The sequence below is a fragment of the Notolabrus celidotus genome, chromosome 15, assembly GCF_009762535.1.
Source record: "Notolabrus celidotus isolate fNotCel1 chromosome 15, fNotCel1.pri, whole genome shotgun sequence".
Taxonomy (NCBI): domain Eukaryota; kingdom Metazoa; phylum Chordata; class Actinopteri; order Labriformes; family Labridae; genus Notolabrus; species Notolabrus celidotus.
The window spans coordinates 25,197,329-25,214,529 of record NC_048286.1 but is presented as its reverse complement, the minus strand read 5'-3'; the positions used below and the strand labels follow the sequence as shown (position 1 = coordinate 25,214,529).

Genomic DNA, 17,201 nt, shown 5'->3' with positions numbered 1-17,201 from the left:
TTGTACGTCGCTCGTGATGCACTGTACACATCTTCTCTGTTTGACTTCCTCATCACATAATTCAGGTCTGAGCTTGGTCGGGCCATAAATAGAATTCAACAATATACAACCATTTGTTACTAAAATAGCTACATTGCTATTGACACGTATTACACTTATATATACAACATGTAGCTTACAAATGTGTCCGCTGCTTGTTGCTAATTGATGAGCTCCACTATCCAAAGAGCCACAATGCATTTGGGGTACTGGGTATGAATGGTGAGCTCCCGTCTCACAGGCCCCACTTAAAATTGTTAACCAGTAATCTGAGGTTTGGGCAAACCAAAAATTGCACATTATAAATTCTGAACAAACTACACACTCAGTGTGACACCATCCCTAGTATATTATCATAGTATGCAGTATGATAAAGGGGGGAGACATGATGACATAAATGATAGGGTATTTACTATTTTCAAAAGTACTACGATATTACCTGGTAGCCTACATGCATGGAGACAGAAGCAATGGATTTCAGGCCATCAGATCAAGATGAAACTCTGCTTATGTTTAAATGGAACAAAGTATATATCTGAAATAGTATATTAAAACACACAAATAGCTTTTGTTTATAGATAGTCTTCATGGATGCCTCATCTTTGAAATTGTGTCACAGAGTTTATCATCATAAATTTGCCATGCCTATTAACTTGAAACAGACTAAGAGTATATGATCTTGTTCAGGTACATTGATGCTCTGGTGAACTTGGTGCCACTTGTGCTGGGTCTCCATGACCAGCTGAAGACAGCAGCTCAGGACGGAGACATGGAGACCTCACATGGAATCTGTCGTATTGCTGTTGCTGTGGGAGAAACGCACTCCAGGTACAGTACATAGAGACCCTGACACACTGTCATGCTGTGCGCTGGCTTCAATTGATGGCTTTTATCTTTTAATTTGGATCAATGTGTTTGTGTATGACAGGGTTTTGTTGGAACAGGTGGAGCACTGGCAAGAATACCTTGCTTTGGTTAACATGATTCTTTTCTGTACGGGCATCCCCGGGCACTATCCAGTCAGTGAGACCACCAGCTCCCTCACACTCACCTTCTGGTACACTCTGCAGGTAAGAGATATATAAAATAATTACACAGTTTGCAAATTTATTCTATTCACTTAAGTTACAACTTGATGTGTTTTTCTGGCTTCTTCAGGATGACATCTTGTCATTTGAGGAGGAGAAACAGGCTGTTTACCTGCAGGTATACAGGCCTGTTTACTTCCAGCTGGTGGACGTGCTGCTCCACAAATCTCACTACCCCTCCCAGGAGGAATACGCCTCCTGGTCCTCTGATGACAAGGAGCAATTCAGAATTTACAGGTCAGACACAGACACAAAAGATTCCCAAGGGGCTCCAAAACTGTACTTTATTTATTTCCTGTCCAAAATCACTCAGAGAAAAACAGTTTTGTCCTGAGGGAAACACGACTGTGCTAAATTATAGAGACATTTCTACTTGCTTGGTTGAAGTGGCAATTACAGATAAAACTGTTTCTGTGGCTGTTTTGTATTTCAGAGTGGATATTTCTGACACTCTGATGTATGTGTATGAAATGCTGGGGGCGGAGCTGCTCAGTAACCTCTATGACAGACTGGGCCGACAGCTGATGGACCCTCAACAGTCAGCAGTGTGGCAGGTAATAATATTTACCGCTGGCTCCCACTGAAACACTTAATTTGAAAATAGAAGGGGAATTTAAACACTATCCAAGTGAGCATCATCATACACATAAGTTCAAGGTTCATCCTACTTTAAGTCAGGGATTCCCAAACTGGTTGAAGCAACCCTGGGGGAGGGTCCGGAATTGTAATAGGTGGGCACTTCAAGTCTGTAATGTTAGCGAAAGGGATTTAAAAGTGAATTAGAACCCTAACAGTGTGAGCGGAAACCTTTCTTCTTTTCATTGTGCAAAGGGGGTCAGATGAGGGTCAGATGAGGTGATTGACAGTGCATCAGAGAAAAACCCTTTTCTGCAGTAAATATTCTTAATGAATGAAATAGTTGACTGTTTGTTTAAAGTGGGAGGAGATAACATAATTTACACATGCACAAGACAAAATAAGCAAGATCACTTAGTCCACAGGGGGGCGCCAAAGTCAACACAAACAGAAAGTTCCTCACAGGAGCTTTAAAACATTACTCTACTTATTTGATAAATCACAACAAATTGAACATTACTGTTGAAGTTAGCGTGAGTCAAGGTGAAAGGGACTTCTCTAGGAATATTTATGTTGACTTTTCTGTCTTCATTCATCTCTCCTTCTCCTCTGATCTTCGCAGTTATCAACATCTTTAAACATAAATGACGAAAATGTCACAAGTTTACGTATTGTTGCTATTTTTCCCCACTACCCCCCAAAGATTTAAGTAACTTTGTAGAAATCAGCAGCGTAGAGATGCAATCAGTTCTGCTGCCATTGCCTAGATTGCAGGACAGGATGTTACGTCTCTTTTCCCTATCAGAGATGGTTTGGATCATGGCTCCTCAGGCTGCTTTCGCATCTGTGCTCAGAAACGTTGATTAATTTGATATGACAGGTGTGATCGGGTTGTCGCTGGCACTGCTTTTGATATTGAGAATTTAATCACCAATGATCTGGGGGTTTTGACCAATCAGAATGAAGTATTTCCCACAGCTGGGTAATTAGTAAGACAGCCAGGTAATAAGGATTAATAACAACAACGTACACAGTTCTGCACCACAAGCGGAGCAGGGCCCACTTTGTAGAAAGACTGGTAAACGAAAGGCTAATGATGAATCTAGAGTTATGCCTGATGTCACAACCACTAAAACAACGACATGAAAACATTATGAGGAGTCAAACTGACCCTGGTTTCACATCAACCAGTGATGGACTGCCTAAATATTAAGATTTGGAAGTTGCATGTTGCAGTGTCACTAAATTCCTCCCTCTATTAAAGCTTTGTTTGTTTTAGTTTGATGTCACACACTGAAGCTGTTTTGTGTATTTTTAGCAGAACACATTCTAAATGATTGTAAAGTGACAGGACTTTAATGGAAAATGACATGTCTGGTATTTTGTCTTAGTGTATAAGGATGTATGTTGATGTGTATGTATATTCAGGGGTTTAAAAACATTTTCATCTACCAAATGGGAGCCCTGCAGTCAATGCTTGTGTTTTGAACCTAACTAAACTTTGTGTTTTGTACACCTGTAGGACACAGAGGCTCTGTTATTTGGCTTCCAGTCTATAGCTGAAACCATAGATGTGAACTACTCGGATGTCATCCCCGGTCTTATCGGCCTCATCCCTAGAATCAACATCAGCAATGTTATGCTGGCCGACACCGTCATGTACACTATAGGTACTGTTTATACATGCACACCTGTTTTTATATCCTAAGAATATATTACTGGGCTCAATGTGGGAGTCTCACGTGTTGGTATAATAATCGTTGCACTGCTGTCATCCACTTAGCAGGTGGAATGAACATTATGAAACTGATTCTGGCATTTTGTTGGTGCATTCACTGCTTTCTTATAATTCTACTGAAAAGACAAGCGATGGTGAAAATCCTGAAGAAAATGTGGTCATATATTTACAAAACAACAATACCAAATATACACAAATAACCGTCATTGTTATTTTCCACCTGGTGCAGTCATCATCTTTACATTGTGTAAATAGCAAATTAACTCGCACCCATGTTAGCCCGCAGCCCATAAGCTGGCTGCGCTTAGAATGAGGTGTGGTCAGGTGCAAAGGTGGCGTGTTGCTATCTTGAGAATACAGAAAAAGACTGAACCTTAGATCAACAAAGACCTGGTACAACAGTTACAGTTTATGGCACAGTACTCTCCTGCTGTCTACATGGGTTGATCCAACCTCTTTGAGCCCAGATTGTGCACCACCTAATGAGCAAAATGTAGTCAGACATGCCCTTATCTATCCTTTTTCCTTGGTAATCAATCTAGAGCAGTGAAACAACGATCTGTCAGATCTTGGTTTCACTGACTTACAACCATTGAGCACAGAGATTTGGCTTTAATTATTTGATAAGAGCATCTCAGCTTTCCTCTCTGATTAGATCCGATCTGAACAGATCCACATTTTTGTGTCTTGCATGTTCTGCACTCTACTCTATCAAACCCTTGTACTTTCACTATCTACGACATGTTCACATCCAGCACCCCTTGCTGACTTTCCTCTCTTTTGCAGGCTCTCTTGCCGAGTGGCTGGCTGACCACCCGGTGATGCTGGGCGGCATATTACCCATGGTACTTCAGGGCCTTGTGAAGGCAGAGCTGTCCGTGTCCAGTGTTTCCACTCTGAAGAGGATCTGCAGGGAGTGCAGACATGACCTCAGCCCCTACGCTCAGGACATCCTCACCGTGTCACAGGTCAGACCAGACGCCTTATATCCCAAACATCAGTGTGTGATTCTTTTCATTGTGTAACAATTCTGTTCCTCTGCAGGATGTGCTGGTGAAAGAAATCCATAAGGTGAGTGAGCAGCCTTTTAAACTCAGCAGTTATTCCCTTCTCCTTTAAACATGAATACACTAGCCGTCTCTTATGTGTGATGTGTGCTATGTGTGTTCTTGTGTGTGTATGTGTATGTGTGCAGAGCAGCCAGTGCATGTGGTTGATGCAGGCTCTGGGTTTCCTGTTGTCTGCCCTGCCTACAGAGGAGATCTTGGTCAGACTTCATGCTCTCATCACACCTCACGTCCAGCAGCTGGACTCTCTGGTCCAGCAGGAGGTAAAACTAACTCATCAAACTTCACATGCAATAAAATAAAAACTTCAGTTTTGGGCAATAATACACTTTCAGTCAGACAACTCACGTTTAAATTGTTTGTTGTAGCAGCAAATTAATATTCATGTTTGGCGCTCAGGCTCCGGCCTCATCACTCCCTGCAGATAAGTTTACATGGAGACATTGAGGAGTGATGAGATAAACATACTGAACACCTCCGGAGCCTGCAGGTGGATGCTGGGGTGGCAGTGGGGATGAAAGAAAATTCAGCAATAGGCATGCAGCAGCAGAGGCGTTGACAGGCAGAGGGAGAGATGGGAGATTTTCCCAGTTTAAATAGACCGCCAATTTGAGAGGCAGAGGGCGTGATTGGACGATGGTTATGAGAGTGGGACATGTGATGTGTATAGTAGTGCAGCTAGAGTTGTCTGCCTGAACTAGCTCGAAGGTATCGCTCCATTTATTACATTATACTACACTGAAGTACCTTTGAAACTTATTATTTTGGTGCTCACTATAAGTATAAAAGTACATCTGTATTGACCTAAACTCTTTAATCTTGGGATGTTAAGTCAGGAATGATGTATAGTGTCAAAAATGTTAAGTTCTGTGCTCTCCAACTAAATTAAGAGTCATAAAAGCATCCCAGAGTCATCCCAAGGTTACATATTCCCCTTTGTCTCCCTCTGCAGCCTAATCCTCCTAACAAACAGTCTATAATCCACATCCTGGGGATGCTCTCCAGTCTCTTCACCACTTTGGACATCAGACAAGCAGACAGCTTAGAGGGAGCCTCCAGCCCCAGACTCAGTCCCTCACAGAGTGCTCAAAATCCAGTAAGTTAACCTTAAAAACTGTCTGTGTATTCATACGCCAACAGTTTATTTTCTTTTGTTCAGTGAAAAGGCGTGTTTGTTGCTTTTATTCAAAGAATGGGCTGAAATAAAGGAAATATATGAGAACATTGTATATTTTGCTATTTCCTATATACAGCTCAACAAGTGAGCACAAACTCTGTTCCTCTCAGGTTGTTGTTGTGCTGCAGCAAGTGTTCACGTTGATTCAGACCATCCTCAGCAAATGGCTGGATGACTCAGAGGTGGTTGAGGTAGGAGGCTCTTTACAGCCTGCATAAATACCAACTGTATGTCTATGATGTTTTCTGTGTGTTTGTGTGTGTGCGTGTGTATGTGTGTGTGTGTATGTGTGTGTATTTGTGGAAGTATGATTTATATCAGTGCGTTTACTGACTCACAGCTCTTCCGTTTCCTCCCTTCAGGCAGTGTGCGGGGTCTTTGATAAGTCAGTTCGAACCCTCCTACACGATTTCGGTCCGATGGTTGCTCAGCTGGGCGAGATGCTGGGGCAGATCTACAGCGCCTTTCCACAAGCCTCTGCTCTAGACCTGGCCCGGCAGGTACGCCCCCACAGATCAGGAATATAAAGCATTATCTCCTACAAATGTAATGAAGGCTCTTCAAAGCTTTCACGATCAAATGTCATTCTTTTCTGTGCTTAGATGGTTCACATATTTGCAGGAGAGGAACAGCACATCTCTGACATCAAGAGTCTGATTGAGGTGTTGACTTCAACAACGTTAACCATATTTCAGCAAGGTAACAACAACCTGTGAGGGTTAATCATAATCTTTGAACATTTCCTACAAGTATGCTTCTCTCCTTATCTCATATTTTGATGTCACAGGTCCTCGGGATCATCCTGACATTGCAGAATCATTTATGCAGCTTCATGCTCAGGTGAGAGAAATATTCTCTGCTCATCTTTTTGAACAGCTGCATCACAGAAAAAAAATCGAATCACTTTTTTTCCTTTCTCACATTTTAGATTCTGAAAAGGAAGCCTGATTTGTACCTGTCAGACCAGCTGGATGTTAAAGCCCTGTTTTACTGTGGTGAGAACCTGCTTAGAATCTCAAACAATTTGTGTTTGACAATTAAATTCCTACTTTTTTGCAAAATATCTGCAAACTTTTTAGTTCAAAGATCCTAAAATGACTTTAAACATATTCACATTCATAAGTGGCAACATCTGAACCCTTATGCATGCCTGCAGAGTTGATAAATCTCTCTCATTTTTACCTGAGATTACTTTGTTTTCCAGGGATTCTTTCACTGAAATTTCCAGAGACCCCAACAGTAAAAGCTGCCAGTCTCTTCTTTGTAAGTCACAGCAGAAATTTGCAAGATTTAACAGTGAAGTATTGTTTTTTTTTCAGCTGACTGGTTATTTTATATTGACAGACAGAGCTGCTGCCTCGCTGCAAAGATGTCCCCTCTCTGGGTGAAGTTTTACAGAGAGACGGAAAGCTTCTAACAGAAACTATACTCTACGTGAGTCAGACATTAAACACAATATATGACAACCTGTATTATGTATATCATTTGTAACTCATACTAAGACTTGTGCCTTTATTTATCAGATGTAGTCTGATTTCAAACTGTCATTCTGTGTCTTAATAACTCAGGCGGTTGGGGGCGGGTCACCTCGCAGTCTGTCAGAGCACTTCTCTGAGGTGTTGCTGAGTCTGAACAGACACTGTCCAGCTCTGCTGTCTCAGTGGCTCAAAGAAACACTGCAGAGTCCAGGGTTCCCCTCCAACCAGGTGTCCACAGAGCAGAAACACACCTTCAGTCAGCAGCTTCTGAGGTAATTATATCTCGTAACAGCTTTTTCACAGATGGTAGATGATGGTTTGAAGAACAGTTACATAAACACCCAAACTGTTCTTATTGCAGATACATGCTGTAAAAGCTGCACTCTAAAAAGGCTTAGTCATACAAAACAAAAGCATGCTGCTTTAAGAAAGATGCTGAATTCAGTTAGAAAACTCTCTTCAAATCATAGTTTAATCCTGCAGTCAAACTGTATTTTGTTGAACTCGTCACATTATTTCAGTGAGATAGAAGCTTACCATTATTTTCATTGTATGTGTATTTATATATTATGAATTCCTTCTTCTATAATATTATTTGTTATTCTTACTTATTGTGTATAGGAGCAACTTGAATGACTGAATTTCCCACCAGGACCAAGGAAATAGTGTATTTCTGATTCTGATCCTGATTAGAACACCTGCTTGGCCAAACACTAAACCACTGAAGTCAAACCAAATCTACTTTCAATCTTTGAGCCTGGTTACTGAAACAAAATTGTAATATTTTAAAGCTCCAGTGAGGAGTTTTAATTCGCTATAAAATAGACTGGAACTAGCACTGATGCCTCGATATAACCTTTAACAGCAAACAAGACAACCAGTGATAATATTAACTATTTATATACTGTCATTTTTATGCCTGAAACTGTAAGTGCAGGGTAGGTGTCAGACAAGGTAATTGACGGATGGCTGCACAAACTTCCTTTGGTACATTTACAATGGCATTGTTTCTGGATGAGTTACAGCTGAACCAGTGTGCAGAATTCATCCTTGTGGTTAAGTAGTGCTCCAATATAGTGTCCTGGGTCCAATACTCAGTTGAGGCAGATGGCTGTCTAACATGAGTCTGGTTCTGCTCGAGGTTTCTGCCTGTTAAAGGATCGTTAATGACCCTTTTCCACTGGCCTGTCTTAGCCCTACTCTACTTGACTTGACTCGACTCTACTCGGTTTGTGTTGCGTTTCCACGGGCGCAGTACCTCGTGTCAGATACCAGTTTTTCGTACCTGCTCTGCTCTAGTTCCAAGCGAGCTGAGCCGATACTAAAAGGTGACGTCGACGGACTGCCGGCCACTGATTGGTCAGAGAATGTCGTCACCGAAGAGTCATGAGCGTGACGTCAAACACAGGAATCCAACCCGCCATTTTAAAAAAACAACATTAGTACTGTACAATGTCTGCACGCAAAGTTTCTCTGTGGTTTCTCCTCTCTCGCTCGGCCTGCGACAAAAAGCAACAGAGCGAGCAGCAAGTAAACCATTACCTCCATGTCATCCATTGTTTGTGATTGTTGTGTTTGTGTCGTGTTCAAAATAACATGAACGCAGTTTCGCACAGCTGTTGTGACAACCCCGCCCACCGCAAGTCGGTACTCGGGCTGGTGGAAAAGGTACCCAAACCGAAAAGAGTCGAGTAGAGCCGAATCGAGTCGAGTAGGGCTGGAACTGTGTAGTGGAAAAGGGCCATAATGGCCATAATAGTGAGAGCTAAATGCTGCAAAGTGCTCTGCTTCTGTTGGATCAAGATGAGATAAGACTGAGTCCTGTCTGTAAGATGGGACTGGATCGTATCCTGTTTGATGTTGGGTCTTTGTTAGTAATTTAACATGTATGGCCTAGACCTGCTCTCTTTGTAACAGCGTCTTGAGATAACGTTTGTTGTTATTTGGCGCTATATGAATAAAGATTGATTGACTGATTGGATACCAGCCTGCAGCCCCTTTCCTGTATGTCATTCCCACGCACTCTCTCTCCCGGTTTCCTGCTCTATCCATGGTCCCATCCTTTCCAAAACAAAACAAAAACAAAGCTCCCCTGAGGAGCTTAAAGTTCTGACTGATAAATCTTGGCGACAATCCATATCAAAAACTGAAAATGACTCTTCTTGGTTAATCTAAATAAAAGCAGAGATGTTACATGTGGTGTTAATAACAGGGAATCTGAACAGTTTGCCTGTAATTAGTTAAGAAACAAAGATTATGGATGGGTCTGTCTCTTTAAGGCTAGAAGATTAAGCATTTAAATACAGAAATTAAAGACTTGAATGTGTGACATGTGACCGTGACATGTGACCGTGACATCTTTCTTTCTTTCAGGGAGCAATCCAACAAGCGTCGGGTGAAGGAGATCGTCAAGGAGTTTTCTCTGCTGTGTCGTGGTCTGCAGGGGTCTGGATACTAAATCCACTGAATGTAGAGAAGAAAAAAACAACCTAAATGTGAATCTGTTTTAATCCTAAAAATACTGAACAGGACTTTTTACCTGGGCAGGTGTCTCTGGACTATGTAAACCATGCTACTGAACTGATGCAAAAACAGGAGGAATGGACTGTTAGTAGGATGAGTTGAACTCTGTGTGATATGTTTGTAATAAATTAACTTTGTCAGGATAAAAAGAAAGAAGTGTCCCAAACTGAAAAACAACAATAAACACTTCATACTTTACAGCTGCTTAAGCAACTGTGTGCTCATGTATTTATTGTTTCTCCTCTTCTGTATTCTGCTTGTAGATCATAATCATACATTATGAAAATATAGAAACCCCGACCCCCCCTCCTCTCATTTCTTCTTCTTCTCCCTCTTCTACAAAGGAGAGCCGTTTAAAAATGAGATGTCATGATTTTCTATAGCTTAGAACTCTTGTACATTGTATACTTCTGCTGATATATAATAAAACGATTCCATCACTTCCACAACAGAAAAAGAAAACAAAAACAGACGCTTTTGAAGCAGACAACGTGTTTCAGTGTTTGTCAGTGACGCCACTGTTAGGGCGGGCAGTTTTTGTTGGAGGTCTGGACAGTGTCCTCTCTAGAAAAAGATCAGTGGATGACTCTCGTGTTGGTGGTGGTTGGTGCAAGGAGAGCCAGAGCTGAGATGAGAGGGATCTAGTCTGTGAGTCTTTAGGGGGCTTTGTGCAACCAGAGCTTAGAGGGCTGCTCCTGAAACCAGTCCTGACTCGAGCTGCTCACTATCGTATTCTGGTGAAGAGGTTCAGCACAGACTTTGATTCCTGTTGATAAAAAATAAAGAAAACTACATAAGACATCAGATTAAAAAGAAAAAATCTTGATGATTTTTTGATGACTTAGTGAACTTGCTGAGTCAACAAATCACTTTCAAAACAAGTGAGAACTTGAGAAATTGAGCACCTTTAAGATGTCCTTCAGTAACTCTAAACCATAAGTCATGAGAGCAGTTTTCAATAGATGTGCAGCACTGTAACGTAATGTAATACGTTATATTGTACCTTTGTGCAGCGTGTCTTACTGAAGACATTCCAGAAACGTAGTGTCTCATCTCCAGCTCCTGTAACGATGGCCTCCCCGTCAGGTGACACGGCCTGTGATGAGGGGAGGACAATGAAAGAGAAGTGAAGTGTCAGGTGGATTATTCAGGAAGTGGAAAGTCGAGGTAGGAGGGACAGTATTTCTCCAAGTACTACACCTGAGTTCATTTTTCAGGTACTTGGTCTTTACTTCAGAATGTTCACGTTCTGCTACCTTTGACTTCTACTACACTCATTACTCTGCAAATCAGATGTCCTGCACACCGGCTCTTCAACATAACAAGGAGCGCACCATAAACGGGATGATTTTCAACAGTGATTCTGAATCTCCTGTTGAACTTGCTGTTGTTAGTTTGGGGAAGTTTATTAGGGGGATCTGCAGTACTAATGAGCCCCTCTTTAAGGCCCTATATATAGGAGGAAAGTTAAAAATAGAAAGATAAACGGTGGAAGGGTGTGGGATGTGATAATGAAAGGGAGGAGAGTAATAGGTTTGAATTTATAAGAAACGCCCTTCTGAGGTGTGGTCCTGCTCCTGAAACTTTGCATCACGTCTCAAACAATCAGAGAGCAGTCACATGTGTGTCATTAAACTTGGCTAATAATTTCCTTCCATTCACCTCCATTTAATGTAGACAAAGTGCAAATAAGACTTTTACTTCTGGCAAAGCTAACTCACCCTTCCAAGGAGATCAAATTTGACCTACAAGGACACAACCTCAACCAATAGTTAAGACATGTGTATGGTTGATCCCAGCTGGCACTGTCCATATTCAGCTTGACATGAGCCTTCATACATACATACATAAACTGTGCTTTTTTCAGGGGTGAGGTGTTCTTCCTTGACAGTTGGGTCATCAAACACATTTTATATGATGCACTAATGCCCCAGAAAAGGTTTTGTAAGTCAATATGAGAGAAAACAAGCAGATAGATTATAAACAAGTTCTGTCTGCACAAGGAGTCATTTGAAGCACTGTTTCCTTATTACAAGTACAAATTCTGAAGTTAGCATTATTTTAAATGCAGAACTTTGATTTGTATTTTTATAGTTTTATTTTTGGGGCCTTTTTCGCCTTTATTTGATAGGACAACTGAAGAGAGACAGGAAATGTGGGGAGTAGAGAGCGGGGGAAGACATACAGGAAATGGTCGCAGCCGGGAATCGAACTGGCGACCCCTGCAACGGGGACTGCAGCCTCTGTATGTGGGGCGCTTAGACCGCTAGGCCACCAGTGCCCATAGATTTGTATTTTTTCATTAAGAACCTGACTGTATGCACCGCTGGATCAACCATAACATAATAACCATCTGCCTAGTATTGTGTCAGCCCCTCTCTCGTCAGGTCAAGGCCAAAACAGCCCACACCTGACGAGACATGGACTCCACTAGACCTCTGGAGGTGTGCTGTGTGTCATCAGTCCCTGTTCCTTTAGCCCCAGATCTTTTAAGTCCAGTAAGTTGTGAGGTAGGGTCTCCATGAATCAGACTTTGTATATCACATAGATATCATTGGCTTGAGATTTGGGAAATTCAGAGGCCAGGTCAACACCTTGAACTCATCGTCAATCACCTTCTTCCTTTGCTCTGTGCTCCAGTTCTGATGCTCACATGGAGGAGGAGTGGACAGGGGTCAGCATGGGGAGCCTCATCAGTCTGCCGCTATGCAGCTCCACACCAAACAAAGTGTGATGCATTGTGTTCTGACCCCTTTCTATCAGGACTAGCAAGAACCACTGACCCAGTCATCTAGCTATCACAGTATGACCCTTGTCAAAGTTGCTGAAATCATCACCATTACCCATTTTTCCTGCTTCAACCCAAAACTCTGAGGACAGAATAATCACATGCTGCCTTACATTTCCCACCCAGTACAGCTGTGATCTTAAAGAGACAATACATGTTGTTTACTTCACCTGTCAGTGGTCATTATGATACAGCTGGTCAGAGCACTTTAACATTGAGGTGTGCCTAATATTCAATTCAGGATCAAGTTTTCTGTCCAGTTCCACTGAACCTGAACATATTCTTACCAGGTATAGAACTCTGTAAGAGTGTCCTGTCAGCTTGGCCACCTGTGTTAGGGACGGATACTTCCAGACTAGGATCTGATTCTGAGAGTAGCCGTGAGTGCTCACCTGCAAGCAAAAGATCAACAGTTATACAAATAGACACAAAAACAAAAAACATGTGTTTTAAATTTGTTATTACAATTCCCCAGAATAAAAAAAACACATTTATTTTACTGTCCCCAACTGCACCTAAAATGTGTATGTGTGTTTATGTGTGTGTGTGTGAGAGAGAGACTCTCCTCACCAGTTCGTTAGCGTGTTTGGACCAGGCCAGATTGCAGACCTGGGAGCCAGTGTCTGTGCTCTGCAGAGCCTGACCCGTCAGTGTGTTCCAGAAGCGCAGGCAGCGGTCTGCGGTGCCGCCCCCTGATGCCAGCAGCCCGTGTTGGTGTGGCGACCAGGCGATGGCCTTCACCGCTGCCAGGTGGTCACTGTACTGCTGCACGGGGAGGAGGCTGGAGCTGTTCCACACCAGTAACTGAGCAGGAAACAGAGGAGCAGGAGCATGATCACTTTTACTCTTTTACATTCACCCTGGATGGAAGTCACCGTCAAAAACACTGCGTCACCTTGTTGTCGTTGCCTCCAGATGCTAGGTGCTGGTGGTCCGGAGACCATTTGAGACCACACACTTCTTGCCTGTGACCTTGCAGCCTCCTCTCAGCAGAAGGGGGGGTTCGGACGTCCCGCTGCAGGATCACTCGGTCCCGACTCCCAGACGACAGCTGCTCGCCGTTCCACGCCAGGGCACCTTGTAACAAAGCAGACAGGTGTCACATTTCACTGAAGTTGTTGTGACTCATTCTGTGTTCGTTGTTTGATAACAACACATGTTTGGTGGATCAAACATACTTTGGGGATATCATAAACTACAAAAGAACATCATTCGGAAGAGACTGGTATTTATCTTTTAGTTATCTGCATGCAGACTTTACTCTGTACTCTGTGGTTCGTGACTGACCTACACGTGCCGAGTGACCCTCCAGACTGGTCAGCTTTCTCCCTCCGGCTGCGTCCCAGATCTGAACGTAACCTTTATGTGTACCAACAGCAACAAGACTCCCCTGATAGGAGCAGAGCCAGAGTTAAACACACTGTTAGTTTTACATTATTTCTCTCTTAATGACAGTCTAAATACTTTTCTTCTGAACAGCTCACCCTCTCATTCCAACAAACTGACGTAACAGAGTCCCCATCCACTGAGAGGTCACATAATCTGGTCACCTGATGAAATATACAAAGAGAGCTTAATAAATACCAACTTAAAGCAATCATTACAAAAATATCGTTCCCTCCTTTCAAAGTCCTCCTCTGACCTGGCTGGTACAGGCGCTCCACAGGTAGACGCAGGCTCCCAGCCCAACGCTGAGCAAGTTCCCTGCCGACCAGTCTACCAGGTTGAGGTAGAAATCGTCCTGCAGCTCCGGAGCATCCAGCACTTTGAAGGGGATCTTGGAGATCTTACGGGCTGGTTTACGAGGGGAGCGGAGCAGCTTGTGACTGCAGAATGCACAGAGGAGGAAGAGAAGTTATCTGACAGCCTCGATGAAGTGTTTTTTAGTGATGAAGGTGCAACATGTGAGCTTTTTTCATACCTTTTGTTACTAAGAGGAGAAAGGGAGTATGGTGAGACTTCATTATCGCTATCAAAAGGCACTCTCTTAGCGTGGACAGTGTACTGCAGGATGAACATATGAAGCAGAATGACATTAGGGGTAATAGAACAGTTTGAACAACACAAAATCTGGTTATTTAATGACTTACTGGATGACACATTTCAATTCCAATGGATTACGCACACATACGTTCAGCTTTCTACCTTTCAATCATGCAAGTGATCATAAAGAGCTTTATGGAAACAACTTAAACAGACTTTTATTTTCATATTTCATACCCTAAAAAGGCTGTGAGAGTCTTGTGAGAGGACAGCATGCCGCCGATCATCTGTGTGAGGGTCTGGAACACTCTCTATTCCCGCCCCCAGTAACTCATTCCTCAACAGGGCTGCATATGCCACAGCGTCTAGAGCAACAAAGAGATAATAAAAACACAATTAAATGAGAGATATTGTAAATTACAAACAACTAGGATGACTCACAGGAGGTTCAACTGTCCTACCTTTGCTTGAGTCTGAGCTGGCGTCTTTTGCTTTATGGTTCTGATTTGGGGACCGGCAGTTCTCCTGTGAAAAAAAAAAGCACAGGTATGTCAGTCTCAACGACGTGACTCCGATCACAAGTCTGAGTTCTTGAGTGTGTGGTAGTTGAACAGGTCATTAGGTAAAATGAAAAGGAGCTCACATTGGCGTAATGGAAGTTGATGCTCCAGTTGCTTCCAGCGCGAGTGGGAATGAAGCGGTCCCCTGACTTTACACTGACAGGACTGCAGGTCGCACTCGCACACTGAGAGGACAGCCGGAGAGAGACAGGACAACATTAACAATGCCATTCACTTATTCTGTGTGAGTCTGTAGCTGCTAGGAGACCCACCAGGTGTCACATGCTCATCAAAACTGATGATGTGTTGATTGTATGCTTCTTAGGACAGACTGAGAGGTGGTAAGATTACATATTAAAACACTTTGTGTTATCATTAATGCAACCCTGTGTGCCTCACTTCACATTTGAAGTGACACACTTGCAGCTCATGAGTCAAAACATAGGAAAAGAGTGATCATGTAGCATTTTCTTATAATTAAAGTATTGCAGAGGAAGATTGCACGGTATATCATTAACAGGTGCATCAAAATAATTGTGCTGTATGCATGAACATGAAGGACACATATAACTAGGGTTGCCAACTGTCCTGTATTAGCCGGGACATCAAGTATATTGTGCTAAATTGGTTTGTTTCATACGGCACCTCAATTGTCCCGTATATTGACTATTAACTCCTGTAAATACAGCCGACTGCACTCTACAGATCCTAGAGCAGATAAAACGGCAGTGGCAGATATCATGTGCCAGTCACACCGCCTGTCATCCAATCACTAACCCCATCAGTTGTATACAGCACAAATGCCCCAAGTCCTGAAAAAAAGTGTGGAGAGGATATTCACTCTGATGGCCATTAAAGTGTCAGACTCAAGAAACAGATGCAGCACAGAGCTGATCAAAAATGAACTTCAAATATCTGTAAACTGTGACTTGTCATGTAAGGACTTCTCTCTGGCTGTGCAAACGGAAAAAAGACTGCTTGAGTCAGTCAAGAGCAACAAAAAGTATCCATGGAAAAAGTACATTTAGTGAGTCATACTCCTCTTTTGCATTTAATTTTTCTTTTGCCTGTTTTCTGATGTAAAGAGTCAAATTGTGGTTTCTTTGAGGTTTATTCATATGAGGTTGCATAATGATACAGTAAGGATTAAAGGGAATATACACACTTTCTGTATTTCCAGTTGAATCAGAATATGAATAGATGCTGAATTCACACATCATGCTCACACAACCACGGCACCGTGCACCTGTCCCTTATTTAGTAGTGAGAAAGTTGGCAACCCTACATATAACTGGCAGATAGCTAAATAAAATAATATTCAATTAGATTATTTAAGTATTATATGACACATAATATGTTGGATTTTATCCCCATTATAAGATAAAATATATGAAAAATAAATATATTTCACATGCATACATGTCAGTGAGACCTATGAGGCATTATTGTGGACCTTGTCCGTCCCTCACCTTTGACAGACGGGCCTCTGTCGGCAGGTTCTGGTGGTTTATTTGCCTCAGCAGTCGTCTTTCGTACTCCTGGTCCATCTCCTCCGGCCCTCTCTGCTGGCCTCCCCGCCCCCCCCTTTACACCTCCTCTCCCTCCCGTTGAGGTGATCCACCTCGGGTCCCCATCTCTGCAGGACAGAACCGGGTCATTTAGGACAGGACACACATGCTCCATGTATGATTTCAGACAGGCATGTTGAATCAGCCAGGTTAGCATGGTGCGTACAGGTGGTGTTAATGTCAGCGTTACATGGTTTTAATGCCAAGTCTGTCTTTGTTGTTTATTAAGTGCTTTAAATAATTTACAATTTACATTTACAATACAATCACAGACCATAATAAGCCAACAGTACGACAATGACAGCTGCACCGTTGTCATGGCATCAAGCTCGTACATTTAAAAGGAGGATCAGCTGACGACCTGCAGCTCGACAGGAAAGCTCTCCTACCGTTCCACTGACACGGAGGCTCAGGTCACCAGATCCCCCCTCATCTTCTGTTAACAGGTCACAGCAGCGACGACGTGACGGTGTCGTTTTCCTCCAAACAGCAGCAGAACATGTAAATACCAACGCGACTGTCTGGTGTTGTTTATGTTCGGAACAAAGATGGCGACCGAATCAGCTGGAGCAGAAATTCTTTGGTCGACTTCTGCTGTCTGAGCAGGGAACACTGC

At 42.7% G+C, this 17,201-nt stretch overlaps 2 protein-coding genes and 1 long non-coding RNA gene across 8 annotated transcripts in view; 2 read left to right on the top strand and 1 right to left on the bottom strand.

The window, feature by feature from the left end:
* The window catches only part of LOC117826613 (importin-13-like), a 12,918-nt gene extending 3,023 nt beyond the window's left edge, over positions 1–9,895 (top strand). Inside the window, exons 3-20 of one of the 2 annotated variants that reach the window (XM_034702794.1) lie at positions 727–867; positions 968–1,109; positions 1,198–1,364; positions 1,561–1,681; positions 3,226–3,373; positions 4,228–4,409; positions 4,486–4,512; positions 4,637–4,771; positions 5,461–5,604; positions 5,796–5,876; positions 6,048–6,185; positions 6,288–6,384; positions 6,473–6,525; positions 6,614–6,680; positions 6,890–6,948; positions 7,030–7,119; positions 7,254–7,435; positions 9,537–9,895. In XM_034702794.1, coding sequence (XP_034558685.1) covers positions 727–867; positions 968–1,109; positions 1,198–1,364; positions 1,561–1,681; positions 3,226–3,373; positions 4,228–4,409; positions 4,486–4,512; positions 4,637–4,771; positions 5,461–5,604; positions 5,796–5,876; positions 6,048–6,185; positions 6,288–6,384; positions 6,473–6,525; positions 6,614–6,680; positions 6,890–6,948; positions 7,030–7,119; positions 7,254–7,435; positions 9,537–9,621 — 2,059 coding nt within the window. In that variant the 3' untranslated portion in view covers positions 9,622–9,895. The remainder of the gene's footprint in view (positions 1–726; positions 868–967; positions 1,110–1,197; positions 1,365–1,560; positions 1,682–3,225; positions 3,374–4,227; positions 4,410–4,485; positions 4,513–4,636; positions 4,772–5,460; positions 5,605–5,795; positions 5,877–6,047; positions 6,186–6,287; positions 6,385–6,472; positions 6,526–6,613; positions 6,681–6,889; positions 6,949–7,029; positions 7,120–7,253; positions 7,436–9,536) is intronic. The other variant, XM_034702795.1, reaches the window with a different exon arrangement.
* Positions 9,878–17,201, bottom strand: fzr1b (fizzy/cell division cycle 20 related 1b). Of its 2 annotated transcripts, none has more exons than XM_034702801.1 (14): positions 16,975–17,201; positions 16,487–16,653; positions 15,101–15,202; positions 14,919–14,982; positions 14,695–14,822; positions 14,396–14,478; positions 14,117–14,300; positions 13,959–14,024; positions 13,762–13,864; positions 13,370–13,551; positions 13,045–13,278; positions 12,762–12,866; positions 10,690–10,782; positions 9,878–10,452 (listed from the first exon to the last, which is right to left on the bottom strand). In XM_034702801.1, the coding sequence occupies exons 2-14, from the start codon at positions 16,562–16,564 to the stop codon at positions 10,411–10,413; spliced, it is 1,464 nt and encodes a 487-aa protein (XP_034558692.1). In that variant the 5' UTR covers positions 16,565–16,653; positions 16,975–17,201; the 3' UTR covers positions 9,878–10,410. The 2 variants fall into 2 exon arrangements, with proteins under 2 accessions (XP_034558692.1, XP_034558693.1); XM_034702802.1 differs by having other exon boundaries at positions 16,921–17,190.
* Positions 16,884–17,201, top strand: part of LOC117826623 — a 42,870-nt gene continuing 42,552 nt past the window's right edge. For all 4 annotated transcript variants that reach the window (XR_004634074.1, XR_004634071.1, XR_004634072.1 and 1 more), the window contains exon 1: positions 16,884–17,086. This is a non-coding gene — a long non-coding RNA (uncharacterized LOC117826623). The remainder of the gene's footprint in view (positions 17,087–17,201) is intronic.